The sequence below is a fragment of the Heloderma suspectum genome, chromosome 14, assembly GCF_057233095.1.
Source record: "Heloderma suspectum isolate Gila_16-S chromosome 14, 16-S_ref, whole genome shotgun sequence".
In the NCBI taxonomy this organism is placed as follows: domain Eukaryota; kingdom Metazoa; phylum Chordata; class Lepidosauria; order Squamata; family Helodermatidae; genus Heloderma; species Heloderma suspectum.
In genome coordinates, this window is record NC_139471.1 from 2,990,346 (window position 1) to 3,017,112 (window position 26,767).

General features: G+C 47.5%; 1 protein-coding gene across 1 annotated transcript; it reads left to right on the forward strand.

Moving 5' to 3' along the window:
* The first annotated feature begins 20,758 nt into the window (after positions 1-20,758).
* On the forward strand, positions 20,759-25,678 carry TMEM250 (transmembrane protein 250). The gene is made up of 2 exons (XM_084821340.1): positions 20,759-20,921; positions 25,055-25,678. Exon 2 carries the CDS (start codon positions 25,192-25,194, stop codon positions 25,609-25,611), a length of 420 nt encoding a protein of 139 aa, XP_084677466.1. The 5' UTR covers positions 20,759-20,921; positions 25,055-25,191; the 3' UTR covers positions 25,612-25,678.
* Positions 25,679-26,767: the final 1,089 nt, after the last annotated feature.

Below are 26,767 nucleotides of genomic sequence, written 5' to 3' on the forward strand. Positions count from 1 at the left end.
CAACTATCAGGAAAGCTTCTAGTAGGATCTAGATCAGGGGAGTCAAACCTCTTTCACCCTGAGGTCCAAATCCCATTTGGGAGAAGCACTCGGGGGCCGCATTCCAGTCATGGATGGGCCCAAAGGCAAATCAGGTTGGGGACAAAAATACCAGTACATTTGAGCTTAGAGCTCTTCCTGCCACTAGCTATGCCTTACGAGAGGTTTTTCAACTTTTTAGAATTGCAGGGGGGGGGGGGAGAGAAACCACTCAAAAACTAGGAAACCACTGAATGCTTGGTGGTCCATGGGGATGTGGTTTAACGTCCCTGATCTAGATGGGTCTGATGGTTTATGAACCCCAAGAGCCTCACAGGGGGTGGCAATACCCCTATCTCAGCTGGGCACAAAAACTCCACTGTTAAAACCCTACAGTTAAAAGCAAAATTTGCAAATGACTACATTGACGTTTTCTGAAATGTAGACAGGTTACATCTCTCTGTAGGTAGATTCTCCGTGCCAAGTTTCATACTGATGGAGGGGGGAAATCATCTGGATTTGTTGATGAATAGAATGTCTTGTCTTTCATATGATAGAATACCGAAAAAGCCAGTTGCTTTAACTATATGGTCGTTCCTGCTGGAGAGGAGCAAGAATCGATTGGCAAGTCTCTTCCCAATTTCTGAAGTCGATATCACGAGCAGTGGTTAAAAGCGTGGCTGGCTGGCTGTAAAGGGAGGGCAAGGTGGGAGAATAAATCCTGAGTGGATTTGCATTTATTCAGGATGTCACCAGTTGGGATCCTGATTGTATTTCGAATTGGTTGATGTTTGTTTGTCTATTTAAAGTATTTTACTTAAGATATTTTTATCCTGCTCCTTGGGCAAAATGGCCCCCAGAGTGGCTTACATGCAATCAGTAAAACAAGGCAGCCCCTGTTGTGTGCAGGCTTACAATCTAAAAAGACACAACACGTGAGGAAAAAGGAATGAGGAGGGAAGAGGGGAAAAACCCAAGTTTTTCAGCAGGGCTGGTGCAATGGCCCCACTTCCCTGCTCCTCTCCCTCAGTACAGCCTGCATGGTGACTGATGATGAAGCCTATTCTCCCAAATCATAGAATCATAGAATAGTAGGGTTGGAAGGGGCCTGCAAGGCCATCGAGTCCGACCCCCATGCAGAACTTCCAGACTGTCACCTGACCCACAGCCCTTTAGCAGCTTCTCCATCATGGTCGGTCTTTCTTTGGCCCAGTTTGGGAGAAGGGAAGCCTTCCTCGGGAGGCACCAGTACTTGCCAGGGAGGAGACGAGCTCATCTTGTCAACTTCACTCAGCACATAGTTAAACTATGGGATTTGCTATCGTCACGTGTAGTGATGGCCACCCATTTGGATGGCTTGAAAAGGGGAGGAGGAGAAGGCTTTCAGTGGCTACTTGTCCTGGTGGCTCTGTGCTCCCTCCAGGATCAGAGGCAGTGTGCCTATGTACACCAGTTGCTGGAGAACATGGGCAGGAGGGTGATGATGCACTCAGGTTCTGCTTGTGGGTTTCCCATGGGCAGCTGGTTGGCCACTCTGTGAACAGAATGCTGGACTCGATGGACCCTTGGTTTGATCCAGCAGGGCTCTTCTTCTGTTCTTAAGTTTCACTGCACATTACAGTAAGAGAAGGGTATAACTGGACACAGGGCCGCCATTTTTGAGAGCCCCGTGTTCCTTGTCCCATGTGGCTCTTCTTATGTTCATTGCTATGCAGTGGTTTCCTGTCCTTCTCTGCATCGGCTTCAAGTTTCTAGTCCCTAAGGCAGCTTTCTCCAAGTTGGCACCCTCTAGATGTCTCGGACTAGAACTCCCATCACCCCAGCTGGCAGGGTGGCCCTACTAGCCGGGTCTGATGGAGATTGTAGTCCAACACCTCTGGAGGATGCCAGCTTGGGTAAAGTTGGCATAGATGTGCTCCATTTGGGTTTGGGGGGAGGGGGGTCATCCCAAGGAGCATCTGTGCCACCTGCGCTGTCTGTGAGCAAGTGCGTGGAAGTCTTCTCCATGCTCTGGTTCCAAGACTTGCGAGGTCAGAGGTGAACGGATGTTTTTTATTGGGTCTCAGAAGGAACGCACGTCTTGTAAAGGGAGGAAATTAAAGTTAATGTAATGATGCTATGTGCTCCCAGGTTTCTCCCCAATTAGTTCGCAGCATACCATATGCCGGGGTCCCTGCGCAGAGGCACAGTCCATCCCTCATACTTTTTACAGCTGCAAAATTGAAGGCCCCGGGGTGACGGGGTCAGCGGTGTTGTGTTAAGCTCCAGACCACAGAGGTCAAAGTAATTAGTGCTAGGAATCCAGGAGCAGCCTTCCCCTCGACCGCGCCAGCACCTTCCCACCTCTGCCTTTGGGAAACTTCAGCTGAAGATGTTGGGAAGCTTGGGATGGGCTCCCCTGCACAGTTCAAGGGGCAAACACAACCCTCCCTAACAGCGAAGATGCTGTCTTATTCTGGCTCCATCTAGCTCAGCAGTGTTGACACTGGCTGGCAGCAACGGCTCCCTGGGGTTTCAGGCAGGATTCTTTCCTGGCCCTACCAGGAGATGCTGCCCGGAATCAAACTTGGGACCTTCTGAGTGCCAAGCAGGGACTCTACCTCTTAGCTATGGCTCCGTCCCCAATAATGAAGGGCATCTAACCACATCCAGAGTGACTGACCTAAGAAGCTTCCTTATACTGACTCAGACCCTCGGTTCATCTAGCTCAGTATTGTCAACACTGACTGGCAGCAACGCCTCTCCAGGGTTTGGGGCAGGATTCTTTCCTGGCCCTACCTGGAGATGCCAGAGATCGAACCTGGGACCTCCTGCCTGCAAGGCAGGGGTCTACCACTGAGCTATAGCCATTCCACCTAAAAACAAAGTGAAGATTCTAGTCCTCATGGTTCTGATAAAGGGGCTGCTTTAAAGCGGATGATAGGAAGCTGCCTTATATTGAGTATATATATACCCTGGGTCCATCTAGCCCAGCATTGTCGACACTGACTGGCAGCAAGGGCTCTCCAGGGAGTTTTTCCAGCCTACCTGGAGATGCTGCTGGGGATCAAACCTGGGGCCTTCTGCCAGCAAAGCAGGAGCTCTACCACGGCCCTTCTCCTACAAATAAACCAAGATTCTGGTCCTCATGGTTCTGAAAAAAGGGAACCTTTGGTCCATCTATTGTCAGCACTGACTGGCAGCAGCTCTCACTCTCTCCAGGGTTCCAGGAGGGAGTTTTTCCAGCCTTACCTGGAAATACCAGGGATTGAACCTGGGGCCTTCTGCCTGCAAAGCAGGAGCTCTGCCACTAAGCTCCAGCCAAGGCCCTGGTACAGAGGTGGGGAACACAGAGCCCACAGATTCCTTTTGCCTCTTGAAGGATCACACCCCCAATCTGAAAGCAGAAATTCAGATGTTCTGTTTCGTCCTAGGTATAAACACAGGATTGACTCCCATGTTGGCAAAAAGGGAATATCGAAGCTGGATAGAAGTTCCATTCCATGTAAGCATGGCTGGCACCAAGAGGAGGCATGGTGGGGCCCCTGCCAAGGGCCCACACCCCAGCAGGGGCCCTCTGACCAGAACCCGCTGGAGTTGCTCCCCTCTTCCCCATTGCGACCTGCTTGTTCTCTTGCTCTGGCCCAGGCAACGGAGGTGGTGAGAAGGAGGAGTGGGAGATGCCGCAGCCTCCTGGCTCCCTGGCTCTCTGCCTGCCAAGCAAGCCAGTGGGAGCAAGGATGAAGAAGGGGAGGAAGAGCGAGAGCAGCTGGTGACCGTGGCGGTGAGGAGGTGGGCTCGCTGCGGGAGGGGGCCCACTGACGGCGTCTTGCCCAACGGCCCTCAAAACCCTGTTGCCAGCACTGGATCAAAGGGATTTGGTTCCAAGCATGCTCAGTTCTTAGTGTCGTAGAGCCCTGATCCAGCCCCAGCAGCGGCATGTCTGACCCCCTCCCCAATACAATGGGCAGATGGGGTGGGAATGCAACTCCCATCGCCCCAGCCAGCTGCATGACCATACTGGCTGAGGAATGCTGGGATTGGTAGTCCAGCACATCACAAGGACACCAAGCTGGGGAAGCTTCCCACGGTAGAGGTTTCACCAAAGGTATGAGAGCTGTCAACCTCAGCAAAGTTAATCCAGTCTTGATCCTGATGGAAGCACTGCTCTGTTCCTCATTAATGCAGGCAAATTGAGGCACAAAGGGCTTGGGAAAAGACTGATGCTAGGAAGACTAGGAATGTATGGATTCTCTTAAATCTGTTCCCTCTGTGTTTCACGGAGTGTCAGGCATCTTTTTTCCTCCGTCATCTGTACATTAATGGAATCAGATTTTTTTTAGCAGAATTTCATTCTAACTTGCACTAATGCACATTACCATGAATGCCCCCTTGCACAAATGCGCAGATGCGCATTAGCTAAGGCATATAAGCAGTATGTGCGCTTGTGCTAATGCACACAGCGTGAATTAGCACAAATCCCCCCCAGAGCTGAAAAACCCGTGTGCAAGTCCACAAATTACATGACTCAGAACCAGCTAGTCTTCTGGGGAACCCGCAGGTCAGATGAATAGGAATCTGAACTCACTTGAATCCATTGTGGATTTCTCTGACATCCCTAAGAAAGACGCTTAGCACATGGCAGGAGCTGATGGTCCTTCCCTAGCTTAGGGGACTCGTTCGTTTTTTGCAAAGCTTCTCACTCTGCTCCAGCTTGGAACTCGTGGTGCCCGTACAACGGCTGGCGCCCTCACCCATTACCTTGGCCGGGCAGCTCACAAATCACCTTGACAGAGCAATCAAGAAGCCTGTAGATTTCTTTTATTTTTTTACAGGTCTGCCTTGTTGAAGGATGGTTCACCGTCAGCAGCAGATTCTGGGGCATCCAAATAAATCTGTCAAAGGAACTGTTGCTTGGAACACAGTGTGTTTGGGTTTCCTGTTGGAGGGCGCTTCCATCCATAGGCTGCACTCAGTGCCGGCTGCAGGTTTCAGAGGGCCCGTGGGCAAGACACCCTCCATGGGCCCCTCCCTCAGTGAGCCCACCTTCTCACCACCACGGTCACCAGCTGCTCTGTCTCCTCCTCCCCTTCTTCATCCTTGCTCCCGCTTGCTTGCATGGCAGGCAGAGAGCCAGGCGGCTGTGGCATCTCCTTGCTCCTTCTCCTCACCGCCTTCTCACCACCACCGTTGTCTGGGCCAGAGCGAGAGGCAGGGAAACAAGCGGGTTGCAATGGGAAGAGGAGGAGCAACTCCAGGGAGGCTCTTGTTAGCGGGCCCCTGCTGGGCTGTGCACCCTCGGCAGGTGCCTGACCATGCCGACCCTTGGCGCCAGCCTTGGCCGCATTCTTGCACACAGGCGTGCTTGCGTGCACACACACATGCACACCGGCCTCTCTCTCAGCATTTCCTCCTCTCTTTTCCCCCATGTTCCACTGACAGCTTCATTCTAATAGTCTCCCAGAAGGAAGGATGATGAATACGTAAGCTGCATATTGATCACCCAGTGCATGATTGATGACCGGATCTCTTTGACAGATGAGCCAGCTAACGGGGCTGCCAATACGGGCGGCTTAGCGGGAGACTCCTCTGTTCTGCCATCTAAGGGTCCGTGACCCGATGGGGGCAGCCCAGCGACGTCCTCATTTCCAGCAGGAAGAACAGGAGTCCTTGCACTCCGGATAAAATAATTCATCGGAAACCTAAAACACTTGGACACCGCGAGATTGCAAAAGGGGAAATATGATGGATTATGGGTTGAAAAGAGCTGACTCTGCAACGTAAAATTGATCCCCCGGAAAATGTTTTTGTCTGCTGTGAAAAATGGGCAATAACTCTGCTTCACCTGAAAAAAAAAGGACTCTAATCTGGAAAATAATTTGCTCTTGATCTCCCTTTCGTTGCAACAAGGTGTGCCTCTTCTCCCCGCCCCCCTTTCTTCAGGCACTTTTCCTTTTACTGGCTTCATGAGGCCGCTTTAGAAAAACGACGTGGTTCAAAGAAAAAGAAAAGTCAGGAACAGTTTTTTAAGGGGCATTTCTACTGGGGGTCCTTGGCCCCACCTTTCTACCCATCCCTTCAAAGAGGGGAGCAGTAAATCAAATGCAAAGTCAAAAGAAGTGATCCAGTGTCCAGATTCTGCAAAGGCTTCTGATAATTCTGGTAATTATGTCAAGCAGAGAGGTCATCAAGTCTGACCCCTTTTCCAAAGGAGGATGCTACAAATATGAGCACCCCTGTTCCTGTCCTGATTTATCCACAGTTATTTCCAGTGGTGTAATGGTACATTTGCAAGTGTGGATGTTTGTCATGACAGTCTCCATCACCACGCCCCCAAGGAGAGTCCAAAAATGGAGGCAGGAAGGTTGATCTAGATCAACAACAACAAAAGCTGATAGGAGTTCTCATCTCCATCAGGAGCAGGTCTTTTGCAAAGCAAATGGGTCTTCATTGCCCATTCGAGACCATACCACCCCAAAAGACTTTGCATTGCAACAGGGAACAATATATTGTTGTTGGGGAAACCCATTTCCCCCCAGCTACTGTGAGGATTGCAGCTGAGCTCAGAAAGAACGGGGAGGTCTGAGAGGGCTGGCAGATGATGTCAGCATCGCTGCTAAGAAAAAAAGGGCCTGATCCCTACAAGCCCTGTCTGCACTATGTCACAGGTTATGTTGCAAGGGGAGTGCAGGAGGCAGGTATCCCAAAGAAGGACAGGGTCAGGCATTGCAGGGCCAAATCAGGAGCAGTTAAAGTCAGGCACAATGGGGGAAGGCGTGGAAAGGGGATGGCAGGCAGCGTGGCCCTAAGCAACCAAGCCAAAAGCCCTCTTCTGTCCTGGAGATCAGGTAACCCTTTTATGCAGTGGAGGCTGGTGGCTCGGATTTCGGTGGGGCTGTGAATCCATTCTGGGTTTCAGTCAGAACCAGCCAGAACTCTAAAGGAGCTGTCCAAGATGCTGAAGCCATTTGGGGGATCAGGTTCAGCCCTTTGGATAGCTCCTTTAGAGTTCTGGCTGGTTCTGACAGAAACCCAGAATGGGTTCAGCACCTTGGGTAGCTCCTTCAGAGTTCTGGCTGGTTCTGGCTGAAACCTAGAATGGGTTCAAGACCTTGGGAAGCTCCTTTAGGGGTCTGGCTGGTTCTGACTGAAACCCAGAATGGGTTCAGCACCTTGGGTGGCTCCTTTGGAGTTCTGGCTGGCTCTGATTGAAACCCAGAATGGAATCACAGCTCCACCGAAATCGGAGCCCCCTGCCTCCAGGGCTTTGGTGCCCAAAATCCTGTGCCCCGGAATGCTGGTGTCCTGAGGTCTGTTCTCGGCCACGTGCAGGGCAGCCACTCACACATCGCCCCCAAAGAGGAAATGTGTCACTCAAACAGAAGACGAAAGAGGTCACCCACGTGCCTACAACTTGCACATACTGATTTATATGTATGGTTGCCCCAACCAAAAGAATGATTAGACTTCAAGTAGAACTGCAGCCCATCTCACCGTGGTGCAGAAGACTCGGGCCAGGTGACCCGTGTGCTTGCCTCTTCAGCCTGCTGCCCAGGCGCTAACTGGTGATAGGTGACAGTTCTTCAGGTTCTTTAGCTTTAAAGGGGGCTTGGAGTGGACAGTCCTTCACATACAGGACTCCTTCAAATAGAGAATGGTCCTCTGTAAAAGAGGACTCATGGCCACCCGAAACCAGGGCCATAGACATTAAAAAAAAAACTGCCCAGTTTTCAGGTTGGCTTGGAGTGTTTGTGCAAAGCAAGGGGTGCCTGACCTTTTTGGGTCGGTGGGCACATTTGGAATTTTGAGGGTGTGTCATGGGCACTCTCACAACATGGCTGCCATAGGCGGATTTACCCATTCATAAAATGGCTGCCATGGTGGGCTTGGCTGGTCGCAAAACACCCATTTCCCAGAAGGCCAATGGGTGAGGTGAAAAAGATAGTAATCTGCCCAAGAATCATAGAATAGTATAGTAGGGCTGGAAGGGGCCTACAAGGCCAGCGAGTCCAACCCCAATCTAAGTCCGAGGCAGAAATGGGGTTTGAGCTCCTAAGAACAAAACCACTCTGTTGAACTCAAATAAAACTGCACCCCTTCTTTGTTGCCACGCCAGCCTCCAAGTTAAAAAAACATTTTTATTACATTTTTAAAAAGGAAATAAAATTAAAATGAGAAGAGGCAGGGAGCCTGGTGGGGTCCCGTGGGTGACCTCAGGTATAAATGCTTTGCTTAAAGCTCTTCCTGCAAGTAACTTGCCCTTAGCAGAGGCATTTCAGCCCTTCAGAACAGGGAAAAACTTCACCAAAGTTGGAAAACCACCCAACGTTCAGTGGATTTGGGCCCTGGCGGGAGGTTCTACACCCCTGCTTACAACGGTGATAGACAGCGTGTTAAGATATACCCCGAAATATTTACATAAGCAAACATTGCCTTTCTTTCATCCCCAAACTCAATTACCCAGCGAAACCAGCAAAGATGAATCTGATCGTCGTCCATATAAATCATGTTTCTGACAGATTCCCAAGACGGGCGGGGCAACAGGAATCGCTTGCTAATTCGCCAGCCTGGCCACTTATTGAAATCAGGCAGCAGCGATAAACTGTGGCCAGATCAATAATTATCTGTCTAATACTATCATGCACTGGGTAAAGGCGGCTCAGTCAGCTGCAGAACTCTGCTCTCCCTCGCTGACTTTTGTCTGGAATGACATTTCATGAGAGGAGCAGGAGATTCAAGTGCCTGCTCTAAACGGATCGCCCAAGAACCTCATGGCGGAAAAAGCAAAAAACGGCGTTATGTGTTGTGGTTATTTTTTGGAGTCTTTTTATCATCTCATCGGATGCTTCTGACTGATCGTATGTTGGGGGGTGGGAAATTCCAGGCCCACAGGCCAAGTCCGGCCCTCCTTCAGGATTCCCTGGGAGGCCACGCCTCTTTCTCTTGGCCCCACACCTTTCTCTCAACCGCCAATCATTTGGTGGCTTCCCAGGTTTTGCACAGTTCTCCCCGCCCCTCCATTCTACATGGTTAAAATGCCTCTCCTAAGGTTTGGTTACTGGAGGTGGGAGCTTTAAGTTCAAATATCCTGGTATTTTTCATATTCTTGGTGTTTTTGCCTTTGTCTCCACCTACCACTGGAATGCGGCCCCCAAGAGCTACTCTGAAATGCATTTTGGCCCTTGGGTTCCCCATCTGTGTCTCATGGGGAGCCCCTTTAGACAGACATGTGTATTACTTCAGTTTTGAAGTGCACAGCTAACATATCTCTTCTCCCCTCCCCGCCAACCACGCTTCATAACTACTTCAACATTCCTGATACATTAGCACAACCAAAACAATAGAAAAACCCATGTCCCATCCCTGATGTCGTTGTTTTTAAAGAAATACTCTGAGCATGTGCAGTATTGCATTTAACTCATAGCATTATCACGACAACAGGAATGAAATGGAGTGTGTTTCTGCTGCTCTGATCCCAAATACATTTACTTGGGAATCAGCAACATAATCATTTTGTTATACATTGCACATATTGGGCATATATTATGTATAATACTGTTTTTTTTAAGGTTTTTAATCTCGGTAAACTGCCCGGACATCTTCGGCTATTGGTGGTATAGAAATGTAATAAATGAAATGAAATGTTGTAGAAAAGGATAATATGTTTTAAAAGTAAAAATAATACATGAGCATCTGTAAACACATACATACCCAGTCAGCTGCTCCCCAACTAGAAAATGTTTAACATTAAGAAGAAAGGATGCTTAGCTTGCACACAGTGCTATGGAGCTGATGGATGGCAGGATGGACAGACAGAAACCCACAGTCTTTGATATTATAGGTGGTTTATTTTCTGAAATTTTTGGAAACTGCCTTGGTTGGTTTCAGAAAGTTGGTATAAAAATACAAACAAACAAACAAACAAACGGAAAGGTGAGTTTGGAAGGATTACAGTTAGCATTCACCTTTTGTAAAAATAATAATAAAAATAAATCTAGCTTCTGATCAAAACATCCTGAGATGGGGGAGGGAAGACCCTTCACCGTGCAACAATTGTCTGATCTGCATCTCCCTAACATCTTCAATTAATAAGACACAAGAATCTAATTTATTTATTTATTATTATTGCATTTATATCCCGCCTTTTTTCCTCTTGCAAGGAACCCAAGGCGGCTTACATTATCCTCCTCCTCTCTGTTGTATCCTCACAACAACAACCCTGTGAGGTAGGTTGGGCTGAGAGTCTGTGACTGGCCCAAAGTCACCCAGTGAGCTTCCATGGCCAAGTGGGGACTAGAACCCGGATCTTCCAGCTCCCAGTCTGTCACTCTCACCACTACACTACACTGGCTCTCTAATCTAAGCAAGCACGGCAACTGAAGCTTGGAGGGCTGTCCCTGGAAAGAAATGAATTCATAAACAACTCACAACGGCAGCTATCAACCATGGGATTTTTAATGCCATGCAAATGAGATTCCAGTTCCTTTTCTTTTACGCCAATCATGATCATTTCAGTGGGCAACATCTGGCCCTGTGCCCCCTATGTCGGCACAAAGATAACAGGACTTGCTAACTGTTTCCTAGCCAGGGTGGAGGAGTTGTTCAGTCGTTCAGTCGTGTCCGACCCTTCGTGACCCCATGGACCACAGCACGCCAGGCCTTCCTGTCCTCCGCTCTCTCCCGGAGTGTGCTCAAGTTCATAGGGTGGAGGTGACCCCTTCCTTAATCTGGTGCCCTCCAGATGTGCTGGAGTACAAGTCCCATCTCCCTCAGCCAGCTGTTGGCCAGGAGCATAGATGTCTAGGGAACCCCAGTTGGCCAGACGGAGATGCCAGGTGGGCACAGACCTGAATGTCTGCACCTTTGTGGTGGAAGAACTCACCTGTGATGGAGTATAAGGTTGGTTTACACTTGACCTATTACAGGTTAGACCTAGACAAGACTTCCCTATGACCTCACACCATCTCAAACACAATGCGCAGGAGGGCCAGCGATACTTCGAATCTAATTAACCTTTTTTTCTTTCCATTAAAACAGCGGCCCTCTTGGAATGGGCCATACTCTTGCCAAGGGCTCCCTCTCATGGCCAAATATTAGAAGTCCACCAAACCAAGAATTTCTACAAAGGAGCCCATCTTTTGTGCTTGTGTAAGTGTGCTAATGTATGTTGTTGTTGTTGTTCTTGTTACTTACATCTCTATTCCGCTTTCTGGGCAGTTTGCAAAAGTTAAAAAGTTAAAATACAATATACAAAGTTTAAAAGCCATTTACATAAAAGCATACAGACAATATATACAAACAACCTATAACTAAAAACTAAAAACAACTTTGAACTAAAAATAATTTAACAAAAAAAAATCCAGCAATAAAACAACACAGCTTGAAAACAGTAAGCAAGAGTCAGCAAAAGGCACGAGAGTTCTCAAAAGGGAAGGCCTGCCGGAATGAGAGAGTCTTTAATTCCTGCGTAAAAACCTTCAAAGCGGTCAGCAGGTGCATTTCAACCTGAAGGACATCCCACAACTGAGGAGCAGCAAAGGAAACGGTCCTCTTGCACATGGCTGCCAATCTCACATTAGGCATCTGCAGCGGAGAGCCCTCAGAGGACCTTTGGTGGCGGACTGGGACGTAGGGGAGAAAGAGCTCCCTAAGGTGCACTTGCGTAAGTAGAACAAATTTCTTGTACATGCTCACACATCCCCCCAAAAAATCTGATTCTGTCAATGAGCAGAGGACAGAATGAAAGATGCCTGACAATCCACAAAACACAGATGGAACGGATTTTTAAAAACCTGTACATTCCTAGCTTTGGGTCAGGTTAGTTTTGCAAATATACCAGTACCTCGACTTTTTAATAGTAGTAATCATTCTGCTCTTTAGCTATAAACTCGCCTTCCCCAAGCTGGTACCCTCCAGATGTTTTCAACATCAACTCCTATCAGCTCTGGTGAGCATGGCCAATGGTCGGGAATGCTGGGTGTTGTAGTCCAGGTTGGGGGAGGCTATAATTTCTTTCTTTATTACATTTCTATACCACCCAATGGCTGAATAGCTGGGTGATTCAGAACAATTAAAACCAGAAAATAGAACATGAAAAAATACAATATAAAAGTTTAAAACTACAGTACAAAATAAAAATAACCAAATAGGACCAAGCAGCAGTGCAAAGATTTAAAATACAGTACCAGATTCAATACAGAAATTGAAAAAACTAAAAAAAAAATGAAAATGCCTGGAAAAATAAAAAGTCATAACAAAAGCAGAAGGAACATTTGGAGTTGCTGTAAATCAGTCAATCAATGCTGGAAATAAATAAATAAATAAATAAATAAAGAGAAAGTTGCACAAGAAATTTAGCTCTCCATTTCCTGGCTGCCGGTGTGAATCAGGAAACAAGCACGTTCACATAATGTTCATTATCAACCAACAGATAAAAATACAAATTTAATAGGCGTAACAAAAGTCTCCCTGAGCCTGGGCTCAGACAAATATTTTTCACAGGGAACCTTATAAAGAGGAGATTGGGTAACATAACAGACAATATCCCCAGCGACAGTTTTGCAAAACACACAAGAACACTGTTCCAATGGTAACATCTTATAGTGGCCTTCTATGAAAGCAGAGGGCATAACTTTAAATCTTAATTCGCTAAAGGCATTCTAAAGGAATAAGATCCAAACAACTGGTGTTCTGATTATCTGTCTTCATGCATGGATGCAATCTAGGAAATCTAGATGAATTGGATGATTAATATATTGTCAGTTTCAATGGGAGGGAATTGGAATATTATTATTATTATTATTATTATTATTATTATTATTATTAGGCTGGGGACAGGGAAAAAGTACAACCAGAATAGAACCTAGCAGCAATGCAGAGATTTAAAATACAGATTTAAAACAGCAGGGGAAAGTAACTTCTCCAAGATACAGTTGAGGATTGTTCTGTTAGGAACATCGTAAGCTGCCTTCTACGGAGTCAGACCTTGGGTCACCCAGTACTGTTGACACTGACTGGCAGCCGTGGCTCTCCAGGGTTTTTATTTATTTATTTATTACATTTATAACCCACCTTTCTTCCATTGTGGGACTCAAGGTGGCCACATGTGGTTCCCAGGGTGTCTCCCCTTCAAGCACTGACCAGACCCAGACCTGCTTAGCTTCAGCACAGTGGCTGCTGTCAGGGTGGACACTGAGCCCATAGAATCCCAGAGTAGTTCTGATTCTGAGGAAGAGCAGTCGCTCCTGGGAGAGGAGCGCGCGCCTCTTTCCCAGGGCCCACAGCTGACGGAGATTCCTCCCACCAGCATTCCTCATTTAGTTAGCAGTCCAGGGAGTGACCAACCACAGATAGCAGACTTGGTGGATGCGCGACGCAGACACAGAGAGCGGCGCCAGATGGAGGGCGCGGAAAGGAGGCGTAATGCCAGGTTGGCGCACAAACAATGGCTGCGCCCAGAGGATCCAAGGGAAAAGGGGAGGGACTCTCCCTAGTCCTTAAGTTCAGGGGTCCGCCAGTGATTCCCTTTCAAACGGGGACCAACTGTTCCCACTTAGGGCATAGGTACTGTGCTGCTCAGATCTAGTTGCAATCGGTATAGTTGTTAAGTTGTAAAAGAAGAATAAAGCTTTGAAAGGAATTCCTTTGTCTGTGTCTGGACTTGGCTACTGGATTAGACTGAGAGAGGCCTCCAAGGAGCCCTTGACAGCTGCCTCATGTGCCATCAGACCAGGCCCTGGGACCGTTTCAAGCAGGGGTCTTTCCCAACCCTACCTGGTCCTGGAGATGCTGTCAGGGATTGAACCTGGGACCTTCTGCCTGCAAAGCAGGGGCTCTACCACTGAGCTACAGCCCCTCCCCATTAGTTTTCCTTTTCTGTAGTTGACCCAGTTCTGTGCCATTTAGTTCTGGGGACGGCGCAACCCGAAATGTCCCCAGTATTCCAATCAGGCCACACCAGAGTCTAGAACTGCATTCTGCTGCTTCTTTTTTCAGCCTCTTTCCTTATCACGCCTGTGACGGATGCTGCGCCCCCACCTTCCGCCACAGCCCATTGCATTGACATTTACAGTGAACTCTCTAAGATGACCCCGAGACCTCTTTCCTGGGGAATTACAGGAGCATTAGACGCCATTAGTCACTCCTTTATATCCTACTTCCTGCTTGGGCTGATGCCAGTCTGCATCAGAATCCTGCACAGAAGATTTGGGGAGAGATCGGTCCTTTAAAAAAATAACAACTTTAAAAGCAGGTGCAAGGGCTTTAAATTTGATTGGAACCACAGTGCAGGCAAGCGGCATTTAACCTGATGCCCTTGTATTGTTTCCTCCATCTAACTTGCCTTCCCCAAACCTGCAATTAGCCCCATGGGAGACAAATAACAGGTACAGATGCTGTACCATTATCCGCCTGCCCCATGGGCCAAACTGCAGCTTCAGGGGGTGATTTAAATTAGGCAAAAGGCACGGGGCAAAAAGGGCAGTAGCGTTGTCATCCCCATCATGACCACACCCCTGGCCACATCCCCCTGCCCCTCCCAAGAAGAATCCAAACATGGAGGTGTAACCCACTGGTCTATTTTTCTTTAAGAATTCTGAGTGGGAATATTCCTGCATATGCTCAGTAAAGGAGTGAGTGAGTGGCCACCATTTTAGGCAGTTTCCAAAAAGCATTGTGGAAGAAGCTGGCTTTCTCTTCCCTGTAAAACCCCAAACCCTTCAGTCAAGTTTCTAGGGAGGTTTCCTTTTGAAATTTATTTTAAGGAGTCATGATTTTTTTTTTACAAACACTATGAGTTCCTTGTTTGTTTATGTTATTTTGTATTGTATAAAGGGCTGTTTAAAAAGTTGTTCCTGTGTTGCTGGATCCTGATCCATTTTTGAGAAGATTGCTGCGGCACTGGAGTGAACTGAGCAGAGACTGTTTTCCTTCTTCGGCCAGCAGAAAAATCAAGCTTCAGAGAGAAGTTTTATTTATACTTTTGTCATGGACTCAAGCTGAAAGACAGAACTTTGGGAGGGCTGTGCTCTGTTTTATTGTTTTTGGTGATAAGTGTATTGTTATCCATGTAAAATTATTACATGTGCATTATTATTGATTTTAATTAAGATATTAAAATATATGTTAAAGAAACGTGTTATGCAAGCAGCTGTGTGGATCTATGTCAACAAAGCCCTTCTCCAGTTTTCATCTCCACCAGGAGCAGGTCTTTGGTAAAGCAAATGGGTCTGAATCGCCCATCCAATACCTCAAAATACTTTGCCTTACAAGAGGAACCAAGATAGTCTTGTTGGGGAAATCCGTTTCTCCTCCACTCACTGTGGGGATTGCAGCTAAGCTCAGAGGGAACAGGGAATTCTGAACGGGAATGGCAGAAGACTGCCAGCGTCCCTGCTAATTAAAAAAAAAAAGTCCTGGGGCTTTGACCCTGGAGCCCTGCCTCCACTAAGCCACTGAGAAAAGGTGAAACACGCCCTCACGAAGCATTGCTCTTCTGATCAAATTCGAATTTTTTTTTTTTTTAAGCTAGCCAATCTTCTCACAAATCTCCAGTGCCATCTGTGCTTTGGTAACCACTCTCTGTTTTTATCTTGCACATGCATCATCTAGAATTTGGGGTGACCCAGTGAGGGTGATTTTCCTGCCTGGGCTCCCAAGACGGCCTTCTCCACATCACTAGGTTTTTCCCAATCACCCCCAACTGCTGATCCTTCGGTAGTTCCTGGGCTTCTGCACAATTTCTTCACCATTCCAAAAAAATGGAAACGCCTCCCCTAAGGCTCCATTACTGGCAGTAAGAGCTTTTAGCTAAAATATGTTGGTATTAAGTTATTATTTTGGCCCTGCCCCCTTTGCTTTGGCCCCACCCACCACTGGAATGCAGCCCTTGCGAGATTCTCCAAAACTGAATTCAGGCTGAAAGAGGTTCCACACCCCTGCTTTATGCATAGGAAACCCTGCATTAGAGTAGAAGCCCTTTCCAGTTGCTCTGTGGACGATTCGCCAAGCCTGGGTTTTGCCATGCTGATGGCTCATGTTTCAGCGAGAGCCCTGGCATCTCCTTGTCTAGAAATGAAGCCTTTGGTTTGCCGCGAGGTTTGATCTCATCAGAACTCTGAGCAGTTCGGCCTTGGGCCAGGAAAGGCAATTGAAGAACCGAGGAGAAAAGAGGACTCTGGATTGGGCAGAAGGACGATCTCCAGATGTTTTGGACTTCAGCTCCCATAAAGCCCCTGCCAGCATGGCCAGTGGGCAGGAATGCTAGGAGTTGAAGTCCAAAACATTTGGATTAACATTCAAAGCCATAAACATCCTGGGGCTGGGTTATCTGAAGGATCACCTCCTTTCATATGTACCTGCTCAGACCCTAAGATCATCTTCTGGGATCCTTCTCCAGGATCCTCTGCTAAAGGAAGTGAGGCAGGTGGCTACCAGGAAGAGGGCCTTTTCTGCTGTGGCACCCTAGCTTGGAATTAGCTCTAGAGAGGTTCACTTGCTTCCTACGTTGTACTCCTTTTGGCACCAGGTGAAGACCTTTTTGTTTTCCCAGCATTTTAGCATCCTAGTCTTTTAGCTCTGCAGTTTTAAATCTGTATTTTAAATCTCTGCATTGCTGCTAGATTCTATTCTGGTTGTACTTTTATGTTGTGATTTTCAGCTTTCATATCTTATATTGTTTTATGCTGTGCCTTGCGGTTTTGATTTTTGTGAACCGCCCAGAGAGCTTCAGCTATTGGATGGCATAGAAATTTATTTACATAAATAAGTAAAATATCTGGAGATTAACCTTGTGCCTACCCCTGTGTTAAGCAGTGTGACTCTTTTGAATATTCCAACTGGATGGATTTTGTGTTGCTATTTTAAACTGCTTTCTTTCAAAAAGGTTTGCACGCTTACCCTCTACTCTCACCAAGTCTGATGAGTGGCAAGAAGTTTTCTTCTAGTGTTGTTTCCCATCATCCTCCTTTCCTGCCCCTTAGTGCAGTAATTCATCATTCCAGGGGATTCAGGTTATTCTCCCGTTGATTAAATTAGTAAATGCAATCATAATCTGAAGCCATCTAATTGAGAGAATTTATTTGAAGCTGACAGTTTTATGCTGGTTTGATTAAGTATTATAAAGTGTTTTTTTATTTTGCATAATTTAACTTTAAATTCTGCACGGGGGGGGGGGGATCAACTATTAATGACCAAAATAAACTCTTTTCAGATGCACGTATTTATAATTTATTTCAAGTACAATATCTCCCACAGGTTGGGGTTGTTTTTTTTACCCCTTTGTTGTTCTATTGCCCAAGTGACAAATACGTTGAAAATAATATTTGGAACTCTTCAGTCAACGCTATAAATCTCTTGGAATATGTGCAATTCATTAAAAGTTTGGAAATAAGTAAAAGTTACTGTTTATGTGACAAATAAATGTGTACATTTGTCTTCCCAGGAGACCATCAAACACCCCATCCCTTGCCAGAGACTTTGATTTGTCCTAATGGGTCACGCTTGTTGTGGTGATAAGTTTTGCCACAAATCTCCAGCCATGTCAAAACAAAAACGCTGCTCAATCAACAGGAATATGAGTTGTGTCATTTGTGAAATGAGCACCAGCGCCAGCAAGACCCAAAGGACGACTTGGAGCACAGCAGCCCATAGCACACATAGCAAAATTTATAGCATGCACGCTTAAATAAATCCAGCATAGACTAACTTCAATGAAACAATTGTCGTTGGGAGATCGTATTTTGTATTATTTCATTATGAAAGTATTTTTTACCCACTGCTGGAAGAAGTTCGTCTAATATTGGAAAGCACTTTTAAAGAACCATTTGGCCTAATTACAGACATTGCATTTCTTTTATGAATAGAGACAATGGACTACTAAGGGATGACTTATTTCCATGAGAATGCAGCTACGGGTGGGTTATCTGTCGGATTTGGATACATTCCATATTTGGAGGAAAGGAGCCTGGCCTTTGGGGCATTTGTTTGTATACCTACCATAACAAGTTACTACTTGGTGGCCATAGGTTAGCAAGGTCTCAGTTCTTCCACTATTTATTTGTTGTATTTCGGTATTGCCATTCTGAAACCAACCAAGGCTTCAGAGACTTTATAGAGACTTAGGGTGCAACCCTACGCATGTTTAGACAGAAAAAAGTCCTACAACTCCCAGCATTCCCCAGCCAGCAAAGCTTTTTCTGTCTAACCATGTATAGGATTTGCACCCTTATTGTGTTTTTATTCCTTTAACTGTTTGTTATACGTCCAGAGAAAGCTTGCTATTGTGCGGATTAAAAATGTAATAAATAAATACATAGACAATAAAAAGTTCAGAACATAAAATCCATAATCAAATAAAAGCAAGGCAAAACATTAAACACACTATATATCCGTGTGTATTGCTAAGTCTGGGGTAACTGACTAAAGGATGAATTAACCTCTATAAGGAAGTCATGCTCAGGGGAAGATGTGAGGTGATCATTCAGAACCATCCCCACCAGGTTATAGGGCTGGATTAGCATCCTCTCTCTTGTGCCCACTCGTTTGGGTCCACTTGCTTGGTACAGCTGAAAATACCCATTGGAACAGGGTCTAGATATCAATGTGCTGCAGTACTTTCTTGTTAATTCTGGAAATCATTGCGATGTCCTCTGGGGCCTCTTTGTCCAGTGAAGGCTTTCCTCACTGTGTACAGTTCTGGTCACCGCACATAAAAAAGGATATGGTAGAGTTGGAAAAAGGGCAAAAAAGGGCAACTAAAATGATCAAGGGGCTGGAGCATGCCCCCTATGAGGGAGGGTTATAACAGCTGGGATTGTTTAGCTTGGAAAAAAGGCGAGTGAGGGGAGACATGATAGAGGTGTACGGAATTATGCATGATGTGGAGAAAGTGGAGAGGGAGACATTTTTCTCCCTCTCTCATAATACTAGAACCTGGGGTCATACCATGAAGATACTTGGAGACTGAGGATAGGTAAAAGGAAGTCCTTCATCACACAACACAGAGTTAAACTATGGAATTCACTTCCATAAGATGTGATGGCCACGAATTTGGATGGCTTTAAAAGGGGGTTAGATAAATTCCTGGAGCAGAAGCCTATCAATGGCTACTGCTTCTGATGGCTATATGCTCCCTCCAGAACCAGAGGCAGTGAGCCTTGGTACACCAGTTGCTGGGGAACATGGGTGGGAAGGTGCTGTTGCACCCATGTCCTGCTAGTGGGTTTCCCGTGGGCAGCTGGTTGGTCACTGTGTGAACAGAATGCTGGACTAGATGGACCCTGGGTCTGATCCAGCATGGCACTTGTTATGTTCTTATGTTCTTACACAAAAATTTGCGCACAGTTATTCAAACTGTAAACTGGGGTGCAGAACTGGCTCACTGGACTCCCTAATCTGGCCTGCGGAGTCTCCTGGAGGAATCCCCGCTGTTATCTCCCATTGGAGAATACATTCTGTATTCTGCTAATGTTAGCGTTCAGGAGTAGAGCCAGCCACTCCTCTTCAAAGAGTATGTAAACTTGTTCCTTTGGGAATCACAGTGCATTAAAACCGGGTGGGGAATGTGTGATAGATGTTGGTGGACTACACCTCCCATCAGTGCTAGCTAGCATAGCCAGTGGTGAGGGACGATGGGAATTGCAGTCCAACAAACATCTGGAGGGCCATATGTTCCCCATCCCTGCATTAAAGTTTGCAGATAGGATGTTGCTGGGAGGAAACAGGTCACTTCAGAAGCAACCCTCACTAGATGGTGCTAATGAGCTTTGTCTCCCATATTTCATTTTCAAAAACACAGGGCAAGCAGTTAGCAAGATACATGTGTGGGCACACCTTTGCTCCCAGGGTTATTTTTAGGGCCAGCAAAGCATCCCAGGTGGGAAGCATGGGAGGCCATAGTATGGCAGGCGTATTGCATTTATTCCATTTGTGTGATTTGCTGTGGGCATGCTCAAGGTGTGTGGGAAAATGCAAGATATAAAAATGCAGTGCCACGGTTAATATTTATTTATTTATTTACTGATTTGATTTGATTTGCGCCCCACCTTTCTAGCAAGAAAAATAGCACTCAAGGCAGCTTACAATCACAAATTAAAACTTGGTTAAAACCATAATTTTAACCCCTCCCCCCATACTTTAAAATGCAATTAAAAATGCGACAAGAGAATAAAAACTGCATCCAGTGTTCAGTCCTCAGCCAGTGGCCATGCTGGCTGAGGATTGTGGGAGTTGTAGTCCAACACACCTGGAGGGTAACAGGCTGGCAAATGTTGGTTAATAGCTTAACAAAATAGGTGTGCAATCCTATGCGTGTTTAGGGAGAAGAAAGTCCTACCAGCATTCCCTAGCCAGCTTAGCGGACTGGGGAATGCTGGGAGTTGTAGGACTTTTTTCTGTCTAAACATGTATAGGATCACACCATATGGTGGCATAGCTTGTGTCGGGACTGTTCCACTTCAGACTGCTTGTGTCAGGACTGTACCATGTACCCTGCTGGGAGTTGTAGGGCTTTTTTTAATTAAAAATTGATAACTGGAGGCCACGCCGCCTTTATTAAAAATAATAATTGTAATCCATGACTTTTAAATTACAAAATAATAGCTGCAGGCCGCGTCTCTTCATCACAAAACAACACTCCTGGGCCCCGCCCTTTCTCCCCCAGGCCGCCCCAAGCCCAGGCAGGCCTCGGGGCCTGCGCTTTCCCCCCGTCGCTAGGCAACCGCTTCCCGGCCCGCTCTTCCGCCCCGCCGGAGTCGAGGAGGCCGGCGCGCGGCAATGACGCCATCAGCGCGCGCGGCCCTTTCCCCAGCGCCGCGGGCAGGCCGGCCGGCAAGAAGGGCGAGCCGCGGCTCCCGCGCGCCCCCGCGCCCCCGCGCCCGGACGAGACCCCTCCGTCCGCCATGGCTAGCCCCGCCTTCGGCCGCCTGGTGAGTCCGCCGACCGACGGGAGGGAGGCCGGCAGGCAGGCCCCGGCCTCACCTTGGCCTACCTTGCGGGGTTGGTGGGTGGCTGGAGCAGGCCAGAGCGTGGCGATGAGGCGGGTCGGACCTGGCGCCCTGCAGACGGGTTGGACGGCAACTCCAGGCACCCCCCTGGCTGCCCTCCTCTTCCCTGCCTCCTCGTATTAAAGTCCTCAGTCACAACAACCCTGCGGGGAAGGCTGGGACAAGCAGTTGGGTCTGGCCCGTCGCTCTTGTCCAGCCGTATCTCTTTCTCGCGCGCTGTTTCTCAGAGGCAGCAGAGAATGCAGCCATAACCTCAGCAATACAGCGTTAGTATTATTGTGTTATTTACTAAATGTATGTGTTGCTTCCCAGTGCAAAATCAGCCTCAAAGCGACTTGCATAGGTGTGTTGGACTACAGGTCCCAGCATCCCCCAGTCATGGTGGCTGCCCTTGTGTTGTCTCCCCCCCCCCCCCCGTTAATCCTCACAAGAAGCCTGTGAGGTAGGCTGGGCTGAGCAGTTGGGTCTGGCCCATCTGTCATAACCATAACTTCAGCAATTAATTATCATAGTAATTTATTAAATGTATGTGTTGCTTCCCAGCGTGAAATCAGTCTCAAAGCAACTTGCACAGGTGTGTTGGATTACAGGTCTCAGCATCCCCTAGCCATGCTGGCTCCCTTGTCTCCCCCACCCTCATATTAATTTTCACAAAAACAACAATAATTTATTACATGTATGTGTTGCTTCCCAGTACAAAAAGCAGTCTCAAAGTGACTTATGCAGGCAAGTGTTGGACTACAGCTCCCATGCTGTCTGCCCCCCCCCCCCATTCCAACATTAATCCTCACAGCCACCCTGTGAGGTAGGCTGGGCTAAGCAGTTGGGTCCTGTCCATCTCTCTCATGTACAGCCGTTTCTCATGCTGTTTCTCAAAGGTGGAAGAGCGCACAGCCATAACCTCAGCAGTAAGATAATAATAATAATAATAATAATAATAATAATAATTAATAGCAATGATTTCTAATTCTTAAATTTATGTGTCGGTTCCCACTGCAAAAAAAAGCATTCATGAAGCACCTGACGCACACAAGTGTTGAACTATAACTTCCAGCATGCCTTTCCCTCCCTGTCCTCTAATATTAATCTTCACAACAACCCTGTGAGGTAGGCTAGGCTGAGCAGTTGGATCTTGTCCATCTTTTGTTCTCTCATGCTGTTTCTCAAAGACAGAAGAGCGTGCAGCAATACGTTATTTTTGTTGTTTTGTTGTTGTTGTTGTAAAATGTGCGTGTTGCTTCCCACCGCAAAAAGCAGTCTGAAACAGGTGAGATTCACCATCCCACTTATATTCAGATACAGCAAAGAGCCTTGTGGCACCTTAAAGATGAACAAATTCATTCTGGCACCAGCTTTCGCAGACACTGTCCACTTCATCAGATGCACGAAGTGTTAACCCATCTGATGAAGTGCACAGTGTCCACGAAAGCCAGAATAAACCTCTTTGCTCCCTGGAGTTGACTTGTGCAGATAAGCGTGATCTTTTGCATGAGTGGGGAATCTGGGCCAGATGCTTGAACTGGAGCTGGTCCCTTGAACGTGCATGTTGTCGTGCCAGGCGTTGTGGCAAAGGAATGTTCTCAATCGCCTCTGAACAATAAAGCGTGGTGACGTTTAGCACCCTAAATACACCTCTTGATCTCCATGTGTAAGCCTTGAACTGAGATTTCAGGAGCCTGGTGTCTGTATTCCATGGTGCAATTGGCTGGCCAGTGGAAACAAAGTCCTGAGTAGCTTCAGACGCTCTTGTGTAAAAGCTGTCGCTTTCAGTGGAGCTGTGATTGATATCTGGAAGAAAGGACATGCTATGCATTTAAAACTGAAGATGTTATTTCAGTGATATTTAATAAAACAAAGAGGTTCGCCTTGCCCAGTCGAGGAATATTTATGATTCATGGCTGGGGTCAAGAGACAAATATAGACAGTTTACAACAGGGTGGCCAACTGCATGCACTCCACCATGGCCCTCCTGGTCCCCACTGCTGAAATCCTAACAATTCTGCTGGGAAACAAGGCTTTTCGGGAGGAGGCTGTAATCAGCCACAACCAGCATGGTCAATGGTCAGGGATTATGGGAGTTGTGGTCCAAAACATCTGGAAGGCACCAGATTCAGGAAGGCTGCCTTTGGGCACAGTGTTTCTGAATGTTCTGTGATTTCACAGAAGCTCAGCCAATGGTTTGGAGCTTGCAGCCAGCTGGCTTTTAACCTATTATACGATGCTAGCAGCACGCCTAAACTGTATGTTTGCCTTTCTCTTCCTAATATTAAGATTTCCGTAGCCTTCCTCCTCCAGTAGTTGTGCTGTGGTGCTGGTTTGTGTGGCAATTTGGGAAATCATAGAGGGGGTTGGACCAAATTTGAGCCATTGCAATCTGGACATGTTTTGAGAGCGTTGACAGGCCAGTTCAGCATGCCAGAATCCATCGAAGAAGGTGATTCAGAATGACTTCACCATGCAACAGATTGCTATGTGAGTCTGTCCTTGGGTGTCATCTGGGAAAACAGCCTCGAAGCCAAAATTGCCTCTGCAAATGGAATGTATTAATTTATTTATTATGTTTCTATACCATCGGTTAGCTGAGGCCCTCTGGTCGTTTTACAAGGCAAAGCGTAAAGCCCTGAAATACAATAATGTAGTAAAAGACCACCCCCTCCCATATGAGCCTGCCCAGTTCCTAAGATCTTCTGGAGAGGCCCTTCTTTCGAGACCACCGTCTTCAGAGGTGACCCAAGAGAAGGCCTTCTTGGTGTCTGCTCCCTGGCTGTGGAACTCCCTCCCAAGGGAGGCTAGGTTTGCTCCCTCCCTGCTGTCCTTCCGCTGGCAGGCAAAGTCTTTTTTATTCAGGCAGGCCATTGGTGTGTAAGCAGGTCTGTTGGACTGGACGCTGTTTTAACTCTGTAACTGATGTGTGTTTAATTCTTTTTAATTGTGTTTTAATGTATTTGCTTATTGTTTTATTGAGTTTTATTAATGATTGTAAGCTGCCTTGAGTGCCATTTTTGGTAAAAAGGCGAGGTGTGAATCCAATAAGTAAGTGAATAAAATATAGTATCAAACCATAACTTTGAAGCAGAATAAAACCAAAGTAGTAACCAAGATAAAAGCCAGCCGCAGTGCAAAGATCTAAAGACCCACTGCTGCTTAGAGCCAGGCAGCCAGACAACCCAGTTGTCCTCTCCACCCTTTAAGGCGGAGGTGGAGAACCACAGGCCTGTGGGACATATCTGGCCCCCCTGGTGCCCCAGTTTGGCACTCTGGGGGTTGCCAGAAGGCCCTGCCCCCCTTTCCCCAACAACCAATAGTGTGGTGGCTTCCTGGCATTTGTGCAGTCCCTCCCACCCATTCTAAAAGGTTGAAATGCCTCTCCTAAGACAGAGTTACTGGCAGGAAGAGCTTCACACCAAGAGATATTGGTGTGGTGCACGGCAAATTACAATACAAAATACAACACATTTACAAGAAAAGCCAAAACATCAATAAAACCGTAGGTGGAATTTACTCATCTGTCAGGAAATGCTTGCCTGAAAAGACAAAGCTTCAGCAAATGCTGAAAACGAAGTTGCTTAGGTGCATGGCTGATCTCAGTTGGAAGGGCATTCCACCGGGTGGGAGCCACCGCACACAAGGCCCTGCTCTTGGTGGTTTCCAAGTGGATCTCCGACTCATGCAGGACCACCAGGCTCTTCAGAAGACCACAGCAATCGGGCGAGATGATAAGGGAAAAAGCGTGTCCTCAAGTAACCTGGTCCCAAGTTGTTCAGGGCTTTCTAGACTAGTGCCAGAACCTTAAACCTGGTCCAGTAGCAGATGAGTAGCCTGTACAGAGCCTTCAGCAGAGGGGTTACGTGGTAGTACGGAGTGGCAGCAGTTGGACAGTCATTGGTATTTTTGGCCATGCCCCTTTTGCCTCTGGTCCTGCACACCACTGGAATGCAGTCGCCGAGAGCTCTCCAAAATGGAATTTGGCCCTCGGGCTGAAAGAGCTTCAACACCCCTGCGGCAAGGGTTTTCTTTTCTTCTCAAACTGGCTCTCCTTCTGTTCCTTCCTGCAGGCAACATCCGTCCCGGAAAGCAAGCCCTGCGGTCGCGCTCCTGGGTTGCCAGCCGTCCCCCCTGTCTTCACAGATGTTGTGTGGCCCATCCACTGCAACCTCGGCTCTCCGACGCTGTGAAAGGCGGGGGCTGCCCGATGCCTGTCCTTCCAATTCCCCGGCGGGTCCGTTCTTTCCACGGCCCCCATACGACCTGCCTGCACTCGGCCTGCGGGCCGGTACGGACCACACACTTGGTGCGCACCAAGTACAACAACTTCGACATCTACCTGAAGTCCCGCTGGATGTATGGCTTCATTCGTTTCTTGCTGTACTTCAGCTGCAGCCTGTTTACCTCCATCCTGTGGGTGGCGCTGTCTCTCTTGTTTTGCCTCCAGTACCTCAGCATCCGGGTCTTTCTGCGTTTCCAGTACAAACTCTCTATCATCCTGCTTTTGCTGGGACGGAGGCGGGTAGACTTCAGCCTCGTGAATGAACTGCTCATCTACGGCATCCACGTCACCATGCTGCTGGTGGGGGGGCTGGGCTGGTGCTTCATGGTCTTTGTTGATATGTAAATAAAACGGGTGCATGCTGGTCAAGGAGGCATGTGTGACTCGGACCTGCGCATCGCTTGTATGTGTGAAGGCTCCTTCTACTTTTGCATGAACGATAGGGGTGAGGGAACTGCTTTCATCCCAGGGGCCACATTCCTGTGGTGGCTGGGGCCAAAGGCAAGGGGGTGGGGCCAAAGACACGAGGGCAGGGCCAAAATACTGAATGGACCAGCAAATTTACGTTCTTACTGCCAGTCAGGAAGCCTTAGGGGAGGCATTTCAGCTTTTTAGAATGTGTCATGTTCCTTCCTCCTCTCCCTTCACAATCAGCACGCTCCAGGAAGCAAGGTTTCAGGCAAACACTACTTTATTGGTTAAGGACTAGGTTCATTACAAATGCAAATACTAGGAAACTGAGACTGCAGTGAACCAGCTAATCCACACATCTAGGAATATCAATAGAGGAGACAAAGTGGAAGTTAGAGAAGTTGCCAGCAGTCTGGGCATGAACTTCTCAGACAGACTGGCTTGGCAGGGATGCCCCTCCCTTAGGGTGGCTCCCTCCTATGTTGGCTTCCACAAATGGCCAACCTAGAGGAGTGCCTGAGCCCTGCCCCTACCTTTTCCCACTTTGCTCTTTGATGGACCCTAGCATCCCTCAAGTCATGCCCCTTGCCCTCCTTCTCACCCTGAATTCTCATGGTGGAGGAATGGGGGAATCGTTCAGCCTGTGCCATCTGTGTGTCAAGCTGGGAAACCATCAAACGATTGGTGGAGGGGGGAGGGCAAGGGAAGGGGGCATGGCCAGCTGGGCAACCCTGGAGGGCAGGATTTGTCTCCCAGGCCTGAGGTTCTGACCGCTGGCATATAATGTTGGTGCTGCTGTTGATAAATTCATGGGTGCTTTCCTATTATCGAGGAATGGGGGTTGGTTTAGTGTGAAAGTCTATTTGCTTTTAATTCTTGTTTGCCTCTGGGTGGTAATATTTGTTAGACAAAACCACTTTTATCTTCACCACTGTGGGGGGAGTCTAGCAGTACACACTTGGCACCTGCCCTCTAAATATTGCAGTTTATCAGCCTTCCCCAATCTGGTGCCCTCTGGATCTGTTGGACTGCAACTCCCATCATTCCCAGCCAGCACTAGGTTAGGGAAGGCTGCGGTATATTCTCCCGG